Genomic DNA, 14,105 nt, shown 5'->3' with positions numbered 1-14,105 from the left:
CATCATCATGATATAATATTACCATCTGTGAAAGGTCAACACATGCAGCTCTTGAAACTGTTGGAATTTGGTCAAATGATCAAAGGTTTAGTTTACATCAGATGGAGAAACAACTACTTTACGTTACTTACTTTAATAACTTTAACATGTTAATGTTAATTAGTGAGCTGTACATGATAAAACTGTATTTATCCCGAGGGAAATTGTTGTGCAGCACTTGCATTTCAAAGTGGGAAAGAGGCCCTAGTAGCTGGGGGAAAAAAGCGAAAAAGTGCATTTCCCAAAACTCAAACTCTTTGTTTAAACAGGGAAAAGGTACATGTAATTGCGTATTTTTTCAATCTGCGTTTGGCCCAATTCATATGTGGACAGTAAATCTGATAGGAAACATATGTGCCAATGTTACTTTTATAATAATCCACAATTTGGAATTTTCTATCCATCTTGATTTCAGTCATCTTCAGTGTTTTTGATGTTTTTCCACTATATAATGATTTAAATAGCTCTACCTATAAAATGTTTAGTTCATTTTGATCATGATATCTGAAACACTACACTAACATGACCCAGTAATTGTGACTGCGGCTTCTCAAGTTAGCCCGTTAGTGTCTGAGTCACAGGTGTAAATGACACCTGGCACTTCAGAGAGTGCACGGACCAGCAATGGGGAAATGTGATCTAAAACGGGGGGTTAATGAAGACAGGCCTGGTCAAAGACAGGAAGACACTGGGAGAAAGAACATGTTGTGGGCAGCACTGAGCATGTTTACAAGCTTGTCCATTGGATTGAATATCTGAATACACAGGTGTAATTAAACATAATTTTGAGACATGCTGGTAGGCAAATGTTGTTACCTCTTTGGATAGAGCCAGGCTAGCTGTTTCCCCCTATTTCCAGTCTTTATGCTAAGCTAAGCTAACCAGCTGCGGGCTGTTAGTGGACAGACCATAAACTGTATATAAGAAGTGGACGCAGTCACCATGACGTCAACCAATGGTTTGTGGACTACGGTTTTGAAGCCTTTAGTTCTGCATTTTGGCCGTCGCCATCTGGTTTTTTTGCAACCGGGTCTTCTTCCCACAGCTGGCCGCCATGTTTCTACGGTAGCTCAGAACGGACAAACCCAACACTGGCTCTATATAGAGCCATTCACGTTTTCAGGTTTTCACGTCGGCCGTCGTAGTTCTCCTACCCGCTTGGCACACGAAAGAAGTTGCAATCTGCAACCTCACCACTACACGCCAAATTCCACACACTGCACCTTTAATAAGTTAAAATTAAAACCATATTCATAATCAGTCACAATCTTTGTCATGTTTTCTCTACTGGAAGGGCACCCTAGATGGCATTTAACATGTTTTCTTCATGTTTTCTCTACTGGAAGGGCACCCTAGATGGTGTTTAACATGTTTTCTTCATTTAAGGGCACTGTAGAGGGCATTGTGTCATGTTTTCTCCGCTGGAAAGGCACCTTAAATGGCATTTAACATGTTTCTTCATGTTTTCTCTACTGGAAGGGCACCCTAGATGGTGTTTAACATGTTTTCTTGATTTAAGGGCACTCTAGAGGGCACTGCGTCATGTTTTCTCCGCTGGAAAGGCACACTAGATGGCAGTTTAACATGTTTTCTTCATGTTTTCTCTGCTGGAAGGGCACCCTAGATGGCATTTAACATGTATTCTTCATTTAAGGGCACTCTAGAGGGCACTGCGTCATGTTTTCTCCGCTGGAAAGGCACACTAGATGGCAGTTTAACATGTTTTCTTCATGTTTTCTCTGCTGGAAGTGGCACCCTAGATGGCATTTAACATGTTTTCTCTCATGTTTTCTCCACTTGAAAGACACCCTAGATGGCATTTAACATGTATTCTTCATTTAAAGGCACTCTAGAGGGCACTGCGTCATGTTTTCTCCGCTGGAAGGGCACCCTAGAAGGCACTTTTTTTGTACAGTATAGGCTAATTATTAATTATTACTAATTATTTTTTCTATAAAACTCTTAAATTAAAAAAATAAGGACTTTTGGAAGGTGGTTTTAATAGCAAATTTATATTAGCCAAGAAAGTGTAAGCTGTCAAAGATGAGGTGGTTGCACTCTGGTGTTGATAAATGAAAAATAATGAATAATTTTACATAAAAAGGATAAAGTTAACCTCATGTTGTATTACACAGTGCGTCTCCTATCAAATGAATATCGAGTGTGGTGGTTTTCTCTCTTGAACAGGGATGACCGGAATTGAGTAATTTACTGTATTTATTATGTTGCTGCTGACCTGGAGGCTGGAGGCTGGACCCAGTCCTGGCTGCGCAACCAGACGAGGAGGAGGAGGAGGAGAGAGGAAGAGAGAGGAGGAGGAGGAGGAGGAGGAGGAGAGAGGTGAGTGGACGCTGTTATGCCAACAAGCCGATTATTGAAGGCTACTGAGCCCTCTCTGTCAATTTGCGTCCGTCCTCTCATGGTCAAACAAAGGCGGACAGACACAATCACATCTGAGGCTGAAGTTTCTATCCTTACTTGGTCGGAGGCTTCATCCATCACCGCACAGGAAAGGACTTTTTTTAAAGGACGCTGGAACTTTTTATGGATTTATATTGTGAGAACTCTTGTGGGGAAATCCATTATTTCTATTATATGAGATTTTGAGACTTGTGTGCATGTGGTAAAAGTGACCTTCTTGGTGTCTTTTAGTTGCTGCTTTATTATATATTTTTTAAACTACAGTAGCTGCATGGTATTTTATTTTTACATCTTTCTTAAAAGTGTTTCAGGATTTTTTGTAAAAGAAGTTAGCACTAAAAGAATGCATGAAATGAAAATGGTAGCTGCAGAGAACTTTATTAGTAAGTGAACTTTTACAATCAGGCCCCTGCAAGCCAAATCCTCAGAGACAACAGACAGAGCACCTCTTTGCTTTGCCCACTTTAAAAAATGCAAGGTATGATGAAAATGACCAGCCTCTCCAGGAGCACAGATGACCAGAGGAACGTCAGTGAGAGCCCGGCTCACAAACCAGAGACGTCCAGGCACTGCAGCTGGAGCAGCCTCCGCTTCTCCAGATGGAGAAGTGGCTCCCAGAGGACCACCCCACCTGGTACCCCCTCACCAAAGGGAGAGAAGAGGGCCGATGTGACCAAGACGCTCTTCTCCTTGGTCCAGACCCACAATGACGACTACACGGCGGATCCAGATGGTGTGCATGACACCAACGAGGAGGGCGAAGGAGGCGAAGACACAGTACCCTCACCGAGCCATGTCTTTTACTTCAGTAGGAAGTTTGGGTCCTTGCTGCAGCCAGGGGTCAACAAGTTCTCCCTGCGCATGTTTGGCAGCCATAAGGGCGTTGCTGCTGAGCAGGCCAGGGTCCAGAGCTATGGAGTGTGGATCATCCACCCCTACAGTGACTTCAGGTAATGATGAGGTCATCTTCAGAAGTTTCCTAACCTCAGTTTCCTCTTAATTTCAGTGCTGTTTTGTGGGACCCTACAAATGGGTCAAAACACAAGTCAGTGACCTTTTGCCAACACAAGATTCCCCCAATTCGTCATTAATCTTTCATAAACTTCCCTTGAAAGCATCCAGTTTACATCCAACCAAAGCCTGTGACGGAGCTCAGATCCAATTTTTCCAAGGGCAGGCTGCAGTACAGCAGCTGATGTCATGGTCCCCTCGCACATGATAAGGCGATGAAGGGATTTGATTAGTGATACAGTATATAGGACAAGATCATCTGGATTAATGATACCGCTGGTAACTCCCTTTCTCCCTGTTTATGACGAGAGGGGAACTGCATTCATTGATCCTGTTAGTTTAACTGATCCAATGTATTCCATCTGAAAAAAATCCAATATTTTTGTTGCTCTAGTTTGGCTTCGCTTTAGGAGGATTTGTCAGATAATTCAGCTTTTGGGGCTGAGCGACATCTTAGCAGCGATGCCCCCAAGCAGTCAGTCTGTGCGGTCACTAATAATAGCCGGCATCAAATTTAAACAATTTTTAAACATCAGGGCTATGCCAGACAGAGAGGATAAACCCGTGCAGAGGGATTATTGCCCATAAGAATCCCTATAATTCCAATCTTGCTCTATTATGCAATAATACACAGACAGCTGAGGGGGGGATTACTGAAGGCCTGTTCTCCTTAAACCTTATGCTCCAACTTCCCCTTTTTAATGGATGAGTTGGAATAGCACGGTTTGCTGTTTAGTGGTTAAGGTTGGATAGCTGGTTTAATTTTGTGTTTTAAGTCCAATTTAAAATTGGTAAATAAGTCTAATGCCATGCAACGAAGGTTCTTCTGAACTTAAAGTCCACTTAACTCGCTTGCACCGGAGCTGTCGACGATGTCACATCAGATGGAGTTTGCTCAGTTGTCATGGAGCTGTATGTTCAAACTTAGATTGTTCTGAGCACAAGATGCAAGCGAGCTGAATGCAAACATGTTATTCCTACGGTCTAAGACAGTCCAGAAATATATAATAATAGTATAATAGTATAAAATGTGGAGCTGCTCCATAGAAAATGAATGGGGAGAGATGTTCTAGATGACACTGAGAGCACCCAGAAGAATGATCTGAGTATATGGGAACATTTTCTGTTTCATAACCTTTACAAAGCTACAATAGAATAAAGCTCATTTGGGTATAAAAAAGAAAGCAAACGTTCTGTGGGTCCATAAAATCAGTCTCCCATTCATTGTCTATGGAGCAGCTCCAGACTTTATACCCTATGACATCACAAGTTTGAGACTTCTCTGGTTTCTGGCTTCGAGAGAGAGTAGCTCACGTTCACAAATAGTGATTGAACCTTCCTCGGACGTGGAAATAACATATTGGAATTATTAATTTAGTCGGTGTTCCCCTTTAATGTTTTGTCTGAGTTAAGCGTGTTAGCATGCTAACATTTGCTAATTAGCACTAAACACAATGTGCAGCTGAGGCTGATGGGAATGCCTTTAGTTCTGCAGGTATTTCAACATAAATCAAAGTAGTAGTAGATTGAAATTTTAATCTGATGGTGCAGCTGGACCAATGTAAGAGGATTCAGGAACTTTAATGACGATCCATCCAATAGTTGTTGAGACATTTCACTCATGTCATGGTGGCACTAGGGGAAAAGTCAAGGGATCACCAAAAGTCATTAGGATTCATCCACTGAAGAACATGAATGTCTGTACCAACTTCAATGGCAGTCCATATTATAGTTGTTGATATATTCTCAGTCTGGACCGTCATTGTCTATCCCTACAGCCTACAGCCACGCCACTAGCATGGCTAAAAAGACAGAAAAATAGCAGATAGTCGTTTATCTTAACAGCAGATATGTAACCTATTTATAACTTTTGTTGCTATAAAAAGATATAAACTAAACTTACTTTATAGGCGGATTCAATCTTGGACTTACATTCGACATAAAATGCTATAAAACCACATTCCTATTCCTGTTCCGCTCCCGCCGTTTATTTATGTCTAAAAGGTTTTCATATAGCAGAATTAACTCTGCTTCTCACTCATACTTAAGCACTACTTCATGCAAGCAGCCATAATGACGTCCAGAGTCTTTGGTGGAGTTATTAGTAGCAAGCAACCACTAATCTGCTGCAACATGAGAGGAGATGATAAGTAGTCATGTAAACCAGCGTGTAGACACAAAGGACACGGACGCGAGAGATTGATTGAGGGATAAACGTGAACGAGAATGAGGAACTAATCTATCAGTTCCTGCATCTCTCCGCTCTGACTGGCTAAGGAAGAAGGTCATTTTCTCACAGGGTTCATACTGTGATCACTGATGAGTGACGGTAAACAAAAATAGTCTGGTTCATATTCTGCTACCGTGCCTCTGTCTGTAATGAAAGAGAGACTGAGAGCAGGAGAGGTAGAGAGAGAGAGACCCAAAGTGATTGACACATGATGGAAACAATCTGTGAGGAAACCCAAAACCGTGTACCCGTGGTGTATAACTAGACACTGGAGACTTATAGGAAAATGGGACTTGTATGGCATGAAGCAGACAGGAATGAGTGCAGCTGTGTGCAGCGCAGACATCTGGGCTTCAACATCCTGAAAGCAGCCGTCTGCGTATCACACATTTTCGGTGGCAGTGACGTTTGTCTTTTTATTCATTGTCTTCATATAGAGCCCGACCCGGTGAGGTAAACGCCATTCATTTTTTATGAGATTGGGTTCCTCCTGTGACAGGAGCTTGTTATGAGAGGAAGGGTCATTGTGAAATGGGTCATTCCCTGGATGGCACACTGTAGATTGGATGACTTCACTTGACCTTGGTAGTTGTTTCAAATTCTCTGACTTAAAGGAGTAGCTTTGGGCTTATCCGCTCTCTTCCTTATAGTATTATAGATTAGACGATCAACGCCACTCTCATGTCGGTGTCAATCTCCTCATGTAAGAAAACAAATCATTCGAAATAATTAGAAAGTATTTATTTACATTGAAATTAACTTTCAGTGTCTTTTTAAACGGTTTAGACCGCTGAGAGCAATGCTCTGTTTTTCAGGAACACCCTGTTCACACTCTATTATGCATTCACACCTGTAAAGCATGTAATTGACCTTACTGTATGTCACTGGTGTGTCTCCATTTAGTGAATACCGTATGATATAAAGACACACTGGGGCAGCTGCAGCAATAAAAACGCAGTCTGGGTGACACCAATAGACTCCATTACAATTAATTCACTCATTATGTGAACAGATTTCACCATAAGCCTCGTGCTGCCTGCAGGGCTAAGGCCTTTAACCTCAGCAAAGCTCCTGGGGCCTCTTCCTGAATTCAACCCAAAGAAGTTCGGCTTGCACGATTAACTTGACAACCAGCATTATTACCAGGATTCACTCATATCCTTACACACATGTCTAAACCAAGAACACTTACTGTACAGGTATGAGCCAGTAAGAGCTTCCTGTGTTCACAGTATGTTTGTAATGTGTTTGATTTGTTCGTAAAGCTTGCACAATTATGTATCACTCATAAATCTTACCATTTGTACACTATATTTTTTTATTCTTTGCTTTTGAGTCTTCTAATTTTACGCAGCAGTGCATTTCTGTTAGCCTGTAAAAGACAGACTTGGATATAAATATAATATTTGATAGTTTATTTTGTTAATTTCCCTCAGATTTTCTTTGAATATGATCATTTATTAATAAATGTGAGAACAATTGAAGGGTTCTTGATACAATATCCAGAGCATTAATATAGCGGCAAACAACTATTCACTATTAGACGGCTCATCCGTCGCCATGTTGAGAGCCGTGTGGAAGCAAAAGAGTGCTGCAGGGATGACATATTTTTGTGTCCAACCAGGAAGTTAGCATCGCCCCGGTTCCCTCGACAAAAAGCCAATGGGATTTTTACATTGGATTTTGGTTTAGTGTAGAAAATAAGCTCTGTGACAAACAAATGTGTATGATACTTACACGTTTTGTTCAGCAAGATAATCGCCACCAATGAACACCACTTTTATGATTTTTGAAGCGTGGATGCAATCGCCAGCAGTAAAAAGCTAATGTTATGCTATAAACAAATTACACTGCGGTCGCATGAGCGTGAGTATACACAACGAGGCTGTAAAGGTGGACGAGTCAGTATGATGACGTTTTGTAGTCTCATTTAGCCACTTGTTAACAACCAACTTTTTTAGGACACGTAAAAGCTTCAAAATTCATGAGTGGGACATTCACTGACGTATTTTATATTGTAGAACAAAATGTTAAAATCTCTTCAGCTTGTGTTAACCACAGACTTTATTTCAAACATCTAACTAGAAACCCATTAAAAAAAAACACTTTGACTTCCAGACAAACCAGAAGTGCAAAAATGATAACTCATTTCCAGGTTTTAGGACTCATTCCTGCAGCACCTTATAGATATGCTCTGAATTTCATATTGAGCACCTTTAGTCTCAGTGTATGTTTAGTTTAACCAAAATCAACTCTCTGCTGTACCTCCTTGTTTTAAGCAGAATTTCTTCATAACTACATTGAGTGTGAACTTGACTGCCTTAAGCGCTTAAATGAGGAGCAAAAACCTCAACTTGTAAGGTCAGTTGTTAACAGAACCCTCATTATTTTATTCATAAGGAGCAAAAAGTTAATTTTTAATGTGCACTCAGAGTTGTTTACTCTGACAAAGAATTGACCTGTGAGTACTGGATATCTGGATACTGGATGTATCTGTATCTCTGTATAGCAATAGTGGATGAAAGGTTTGGGGTTTAGTTGTACATAAAATGCTCACAGCTTTACATCTGCACAACCTCAACCTTCCACCACTCCTGTTCCGTCCAGGTTTTACTGGGACCTCGTGATGCTCCTGTTGATGATGAGCAATCTGGTGATTTTACCCTGGGGCATCACCTTCTTTGAAGACCAGAACACCGGGCCCTGGATCACCTTCAACGTCCTGTCTGACACTCTCTTCCTCATGGACCTGGTTTTCAATTTCCGCACGGGCATCCCGGACGAGGACAGCGAAATCATCCTGAACCCCAAAGAAATCCGCATGCACTACCTCCGCACCTGGTTCATGGTGGACTTCATCTCTTCCATCCCCGTCGACTACATCTTCCTCATCGTCGACCTGGAGTCCCTGCACGATTCGACTGACGTGTACCGCACCGCCCGCGCCCTCCGCATCGTCCGCTTCACCAAGATCCTCAGTCTGCTGCGTCTTCTCAGACTGTCTCGCCTCATCCGCTACATTCACCAGTGGGAAGAGGTAAAGGAAGGACGAGAGACAAAGCTCACAATGACACACAGAACGGTACACATCAGAAATTCAACACTTGTCCAACTTTTCTCTCTCTCAGATTTTCCACATGACTTATGACCTGGCCAGCGCTGCGGTGCGTATAGTCAACCTGATTGGCATGATGCTGCTGTTGTGCCACTGGGACGGCTGCCTGACCTTCATGGTGCCTATGCTGCAAGACTTCCCCCCAGACTGCTGGGTGGCCAAAAATAACATGGTGGTGAGTACATATCTATTAATACGTACATAGGCCTACTGCATGTCTTATGATACATTTAAACCTGGAAAAATGTACTTCCTAATTATAGGGGAAATGGGTTTTTACTGAAAAAAATATTTAGAATTTTTTGACATTGTGTGAAATGCGCCTCTTTGCTTTCTTGCTTAGAGTTAAATGAGAAGAATGATACCACTCTCATAGTATAGAGTGGCATCAATCTTCTCATCTAACTCTTGGCAAGAAAGTGAATAAGTGTTTTTCCCAATTTTCCTTATAATTAACACCAAATTACATTAATTCCAGGAAACTTCTTGTAATTATTAGGAGACCTTTAGCTTGTAAAATAATGTTAGCAAAAACTTCACTTATGCTGCATTCATTTGGCCTCTTTCAGCCAATTTAACTATGGTCATAAAGTATATATTCTCATGACATCACTGCGTCCTCTCCCCTTGTTTTTTCTCCATCCTACAGAATACCACATGGCACCTACAGTATTCCTACGCCCTGTTCATGGCCATGAGTCACATGCTGTGTATAGGATACGGCGCCCACCCACCAGAAGGCTTGACTGGCGTTTGGCTCACCATGATCAGTATGGTCGTGGGGGCCACCTGCTACGCCATGTTCCTCGGTCATGCAACTAACCTGGTCCAGTCCTTGGATGCATCACATCGCCAGTATCAAGAGAAGGTAATCACCTCCGCACTGACTGGAAAAGATCAACAAACTAAAACATTTTTGACCTACGGCTTCAGTCGTTTAGTGAACAATATGTCCCAGGAGCTTCACGTGGACGCTAATGTGATTCTGGCTGCAAGGTTTAATATCACAGCCATGTTTTATATCATTACTTGCTCGTACTCGTACTCGTATTCGTGGAAACAGTGCCAAATGCCTAGAGAATATGTGTATTATGTAATGGATTTTGTGGCCTTACTGTGACCTCTGCCAGGGGATTTTCACAAGATAAAGCAGCAGTGATGATAGAACAATAGCGGCACCTTTGTTTTGGATCACTGTTCGCTAATGCCCATTACAAATTAGTTTGTAATCCACTTACAACTGGAAAAAAAACTGCAAAACAAATAATAGATAAATGCGTGATTAATGTGCAAACACATGGTAGAACATGTGACTAAACGTGACATCTGACATCAGCTCTGTGCAATTTCAATTGTGTCCTCATGAAGGTCAAATCTCCATGTGTTTTGTGCAAATGTTTTCAGTATAAGCAAGTGGAGCAGTACATGTCGTTCCATAAACTGCCGGCGGATGTAAGGCAGAGGATCCACGATTATTACGAGCAGCGATTCCAAGGCAAGATGTTCGATGAGGACAGCATCCTCGGAGAGCTCAGTGATCCGCTGAAGGAGGTGTGTTATTCGTTAAACCTGCCATTTGACTTAAGTAATAAACCGATAACATGGTATGGTAGAGATTTCTCGGTATCACTGATCTTAATGTCTTCTCTCTTCTCTTTCTTCATGCAGGAGATTGTCAGCTATAACTGCCGTGGGCTCGTAGCCAACATGCCGCTGTTCGCCAACACCGACCCTCATTTTGTAACAGTGATCCTGACCAAGCTGCGTTTCGAAGTCTTCCAACCTGGAGACTTGGTTATACGAGAAGGAACGCTGGGTCGAAAAATGTACTTCATCCAGCACGGCACCGTCACCGTCATCCCGCGTGGCAGTAAAGAGATTACGCTCAGCGATGGGGCATATTTTGGAGGTAAATCATTTGTAAATCATTCAACCTTCTAACAGCTCCCCATCAAATCAGAAAGTTATAGAAGAAGTTCTGTTGTTGTGTTTCCTCTTGTGTTGTTAAAACTGCTGCTGATCCCTTTTCAATTTCTCTGCAATTATTAGTGTAAGAGCCGTACTAAGAAGATAAGATGTGTTTAATGACTTGTATCAAAAATTTTGAAATGCTCCTTTAATTATGTTACTGACTACGTTATAGCCAATAGCTCTCAGTTAAGGTTAATCAGTCAGTGGAGCAAGACAGTTTTTTGACAAGTTGAGCACTAGTTGAGGTGAATCTTAAAACTTTATTTTTTGTTCTGAGTAAACCTGAGTTACTGCCTCTGAAGATTCATTTTGCGTCAAGCATATTTTCAATACAGACTGTAACAGTAGTGGTAATGTGGTTTACCGGACAGAGAGAAGATTGCAGCTACAATTAGTGTCCCAAATGTATGGCTCATCTGTATGTCATCTTATTGTCCACACTGCACTGTATCTAAGATTGCAACTGCCAATTGTTTTGATAATCGATTAATTGGAGAATAATTTTCGCAATTAACTTGTGTGAAAAATGTTTTTAAAAAATTGTGAAAAAAAAAGAAAATCACAATTTCCCAAAACCCAAGTTGGCGCCTTCAAATTGGTTGTTTTGTTCAATCAACAGTCTCAAAACTAACAATATTTAGTTTACTTTCTTGGAAGACTAAATAGTTCAACATTTTGGGAGAAAAGTGTATTCACTTTCTTGCAAAGAAGATTGATAAAACTCGTATGTATCTATATTCAAAATATGAAGATATAGGGTCAGCAGCCGATTAGCACAGCTTAGCACAAAGACTGGAAACAGCTAACCTGACTGTCCATTATTTATTTGTTTTTTTTATGGAAAATGCAGCAGACATGTACAGACATGAAAGTTGTTTCAATCATCTGATTTAACTCTTGAAACACAAAATAACGTATTTTCCAATGCATCGAACTATTGCTTCAAAGGTTAAACTGACTCTCTGTTCCTCGGTTCAGAGATCTGCCTGCTAACCCAAGGACGACGCACAGCCACAGTGAAGGCCGACACCTACTGTCGCCTTTACTCCCTGAGTGTGGACAGTTTCAACGAGGTCCTGGAGGAGCATCCTCTGATGAGGAGGGCGTTTGAGAGCGTGGCTGTGGACCGTCTGGGCCGGGTGGCTCGCAGACCCAGTTATGTGCCTCCCCCAACTGAATGATCTGTTCCTCAACAGAGACAAACTCCTGCCAGAAATGTGGAGGATATTTGTCACGCTTTGACTGAACTTGACCACATAACAAAGCAACCTTCGATGTAAATTTTACTGATTGCTGTTTACTTTAGTGCTCAGTGATGAACAACCTGATGGAGACCCTCAGTTTTATTTATTAACACATTATTGCTGCACATATTGCACCTTCAGTTGATTTCATTTTGTTACTTGGGTCTCAATAAGCTATATGATAATTTTTGTGTTAGATCTTTGTACACATTTCATGTTAGATCCACTGTGTAATTTACAAACGGTTGAGAAAATAATCACTATTTTTGAATAGTTTTTTCAGCAACTTACATTTTTGGTGATACATGTGCTTTTTACTAATGGCAAATGCTAGCTTTTCCAAATGTAAATACTGTTTAAGAATCATTTTTAGTTGTCTGTATGCTTTCTGATGCTGCAGTTTCATTATCCATCACATCACTCATTGGAGCGCAGGAGCACCAGCTGGCAACGCATCATACGGCTATACTGTATGTACAGAAGCGCTGATTCTAATGGTCACTCAGGTCTGTAGGTTGCATCAAGTCACGGTTTAATACCATTGTTCACTGAGGATAAGCTGCTGTGATGTAATAACTCTAACTGTACAGAGACAGAATGTACACAGTTATAGATCACTGTTTACAATTCCACATTTCATACTACTCACACTTGAAGAGGTAATCTAAAAAACATTTACATTTGCATCTTTGCATCGCTACAATTAAGTGTCCAAAATTATTATCTGTGATTTTTCTTTCCACTCATGGACTTAAATTACTCACTTTCCAGTTTTTCTGCAGGCAATTCATTTGCAAACATATATATTTTTTAAAATTTATGAAAATAAAGTAGGTTAATTAGCAGATAATAATGAAGAACTTAATGTCTCAAAAAACTGATTAATTTGAACTGCTTATTGGCAAAAAAAACCATCTCTTATGAGCTATTATTACTGTATTGATTGATATAGTGTATTTTTTCCAGACAAATTTGATGCAGAAAAAATGTGAAATGTCATCTATTTTACAGTAACATACTGTAAGAATTCAATAATCACATGAATTTGTTCTATTTTAACCACAATGCTGTCCTTTTTCATTATTTTAACTGTTTGATGAATGATCCTCATACTTATGATGTCATGTAAATACGAATATTTCTACCCTTATAAAAATGAATAAAAAATTTATTTTTGCCTAAGCAGTTTGTTGCAAAGATGTTATTTTTTTTTTTTTTCTGCCTATGAGCACACACGTACCCACACACCCACACCCACACACACACACTGATCTTTTACTTAAAGTGGGGATAGGCAGTATATCAGCATTTGTCTTTAGATAGTTCTCTTTTAATGCAATTTTTTTTTGTGCTTTTAGTGATTGTGAATTGTATTTTATCTCTATTTGTGTCTGTGTCTGCAACGTTGTGTTCTTGCTGCTGACCGTCTTGGCCAGGTCTCCCTTGGAAAAGAGGTTCTTAATCTCAATGGGACTAACCTGGTTAAAGGGACTATTTGTAACTTTGTACGCGCATAAATGTAGCGGGTCGGCACACATGCGCGCTCGCATATGCGCGTTCGCGTGTAGCCGCTGTACCCTCCTCCTCTGCCTGCTCGCCTTCACTCAGACAGCTCAGCTTGCTCCACCTCTAGACGTGAACGCGCGCTCACTACACACTGCAGAAGAGTTAGTTTAGCTCTGAGAATATCTAGTGGACGTTTGTGCAGAAATAACTGCTGCAGCTCCTCCCGACCAACAGAGGTTTTCCGTGTCTTGTGAAGTGACGGAGCTCTACAGAGATTTACGGTGTCTCCTCTGCTCTCTCCGGCTGCGGGCGGAGAGAGCAGGGAGACACGCTGGAGAGCCCCGCTGCTTCAGCCTGCACTTAGGCAGGAAAAGCCAACACTAGGATCAGATCTAAATCATGTTCATGGAGAGACCTCCGTCTGGTCAGCTAACATTACCGCCAAGCAGCTGAAATATAGAGTGATATTGTGGTTTTAGCTGACTTGTGTCGCCTCACTGTTTTGAGTGATGCTCGTTCAGGTATATTGAGAGCGAGCAAGCGCGAGCCCGACGCTGACTTTCGTTGA

The 14,105-nt window shown here is 41.2% G+C and overlaps 1 protein-coding gene across 1 annotated transcript; it reads left to right on the top strand.

Annotated features, from left to right (window-relative positions):
* The first annotated feature begins 2,365 nt into the window (after positions 1–2,365).
* On the top strand, positions 2,366–13,207 carry hcn3 (hyperpolarization activated cyclic nucleotide-gated potassium channel 3). Its single transcript, XM_074613172.1, has 7 exons — positions 2,366–3,410; positions 8,309–8,738; positions 8,830–8,991; positions 9,466–9,684; positions 10,221–10,367; positions 10,485–10,725; positions 11,766–13,207. The coding sequence occupies exons 1-7, from the start codon at positions 2,932–2,934 to the stop codon at positions 11,966–11,968; spliced, it is 1,881 nt and encodes a 626-aa protein (XP_074469273.1). The 5' UTR covers positions 2,366–2,931; the 3' UTR covers positions 11,969–13,207.
* Positions 13,208–14,105: the final 898 nt, after the last annotated feature.

Source organism: Sebastes fasciatus, chromosome 17, assembly GCF_043250625.1.
Source record: "Sebastes fasciatus isolate fSebFas1 chromosome 17, fSebFas1.pri, whole genome shotgun sequence".
Classification (NCBI taxonomy): Eukaryota; Metazoa; Chordata; class Actinopteri; order Perciformes; family Sebastidae; genus Sebastes; species Sebastes fasciatus.
The sequence above is the reverse complement of the archived record's forward strand: the minus strand, read 5'-3'. Positions and strand labels throughout refer to the sequence as shown.

Excerpts from the sequence above, each read along its gene's own strand:
- hcn3 (XM_074613172.1), top strand. The coding sequence starts at position 2,932 with ATGCAAGGTATGATGAAAATGACCAGCCTCTCCAGGAGCACAGATGAC. Across the intron at positions 3,411-8,308 it reads CACCCCTACAGTGACTTCAG|GTTTTACTGGGACCTCGTGA; the intron begins GTAATGATGAGG and ends TGTTCCGTCCAG. Across the intron at positions 10,726-11,765 it reads CGATGGGGCATATTTTGGAG|AGATCTGCCTGCTAACCCAA; the intron begins GTAAATCATTTG and ends TCCTCGGTTCAG.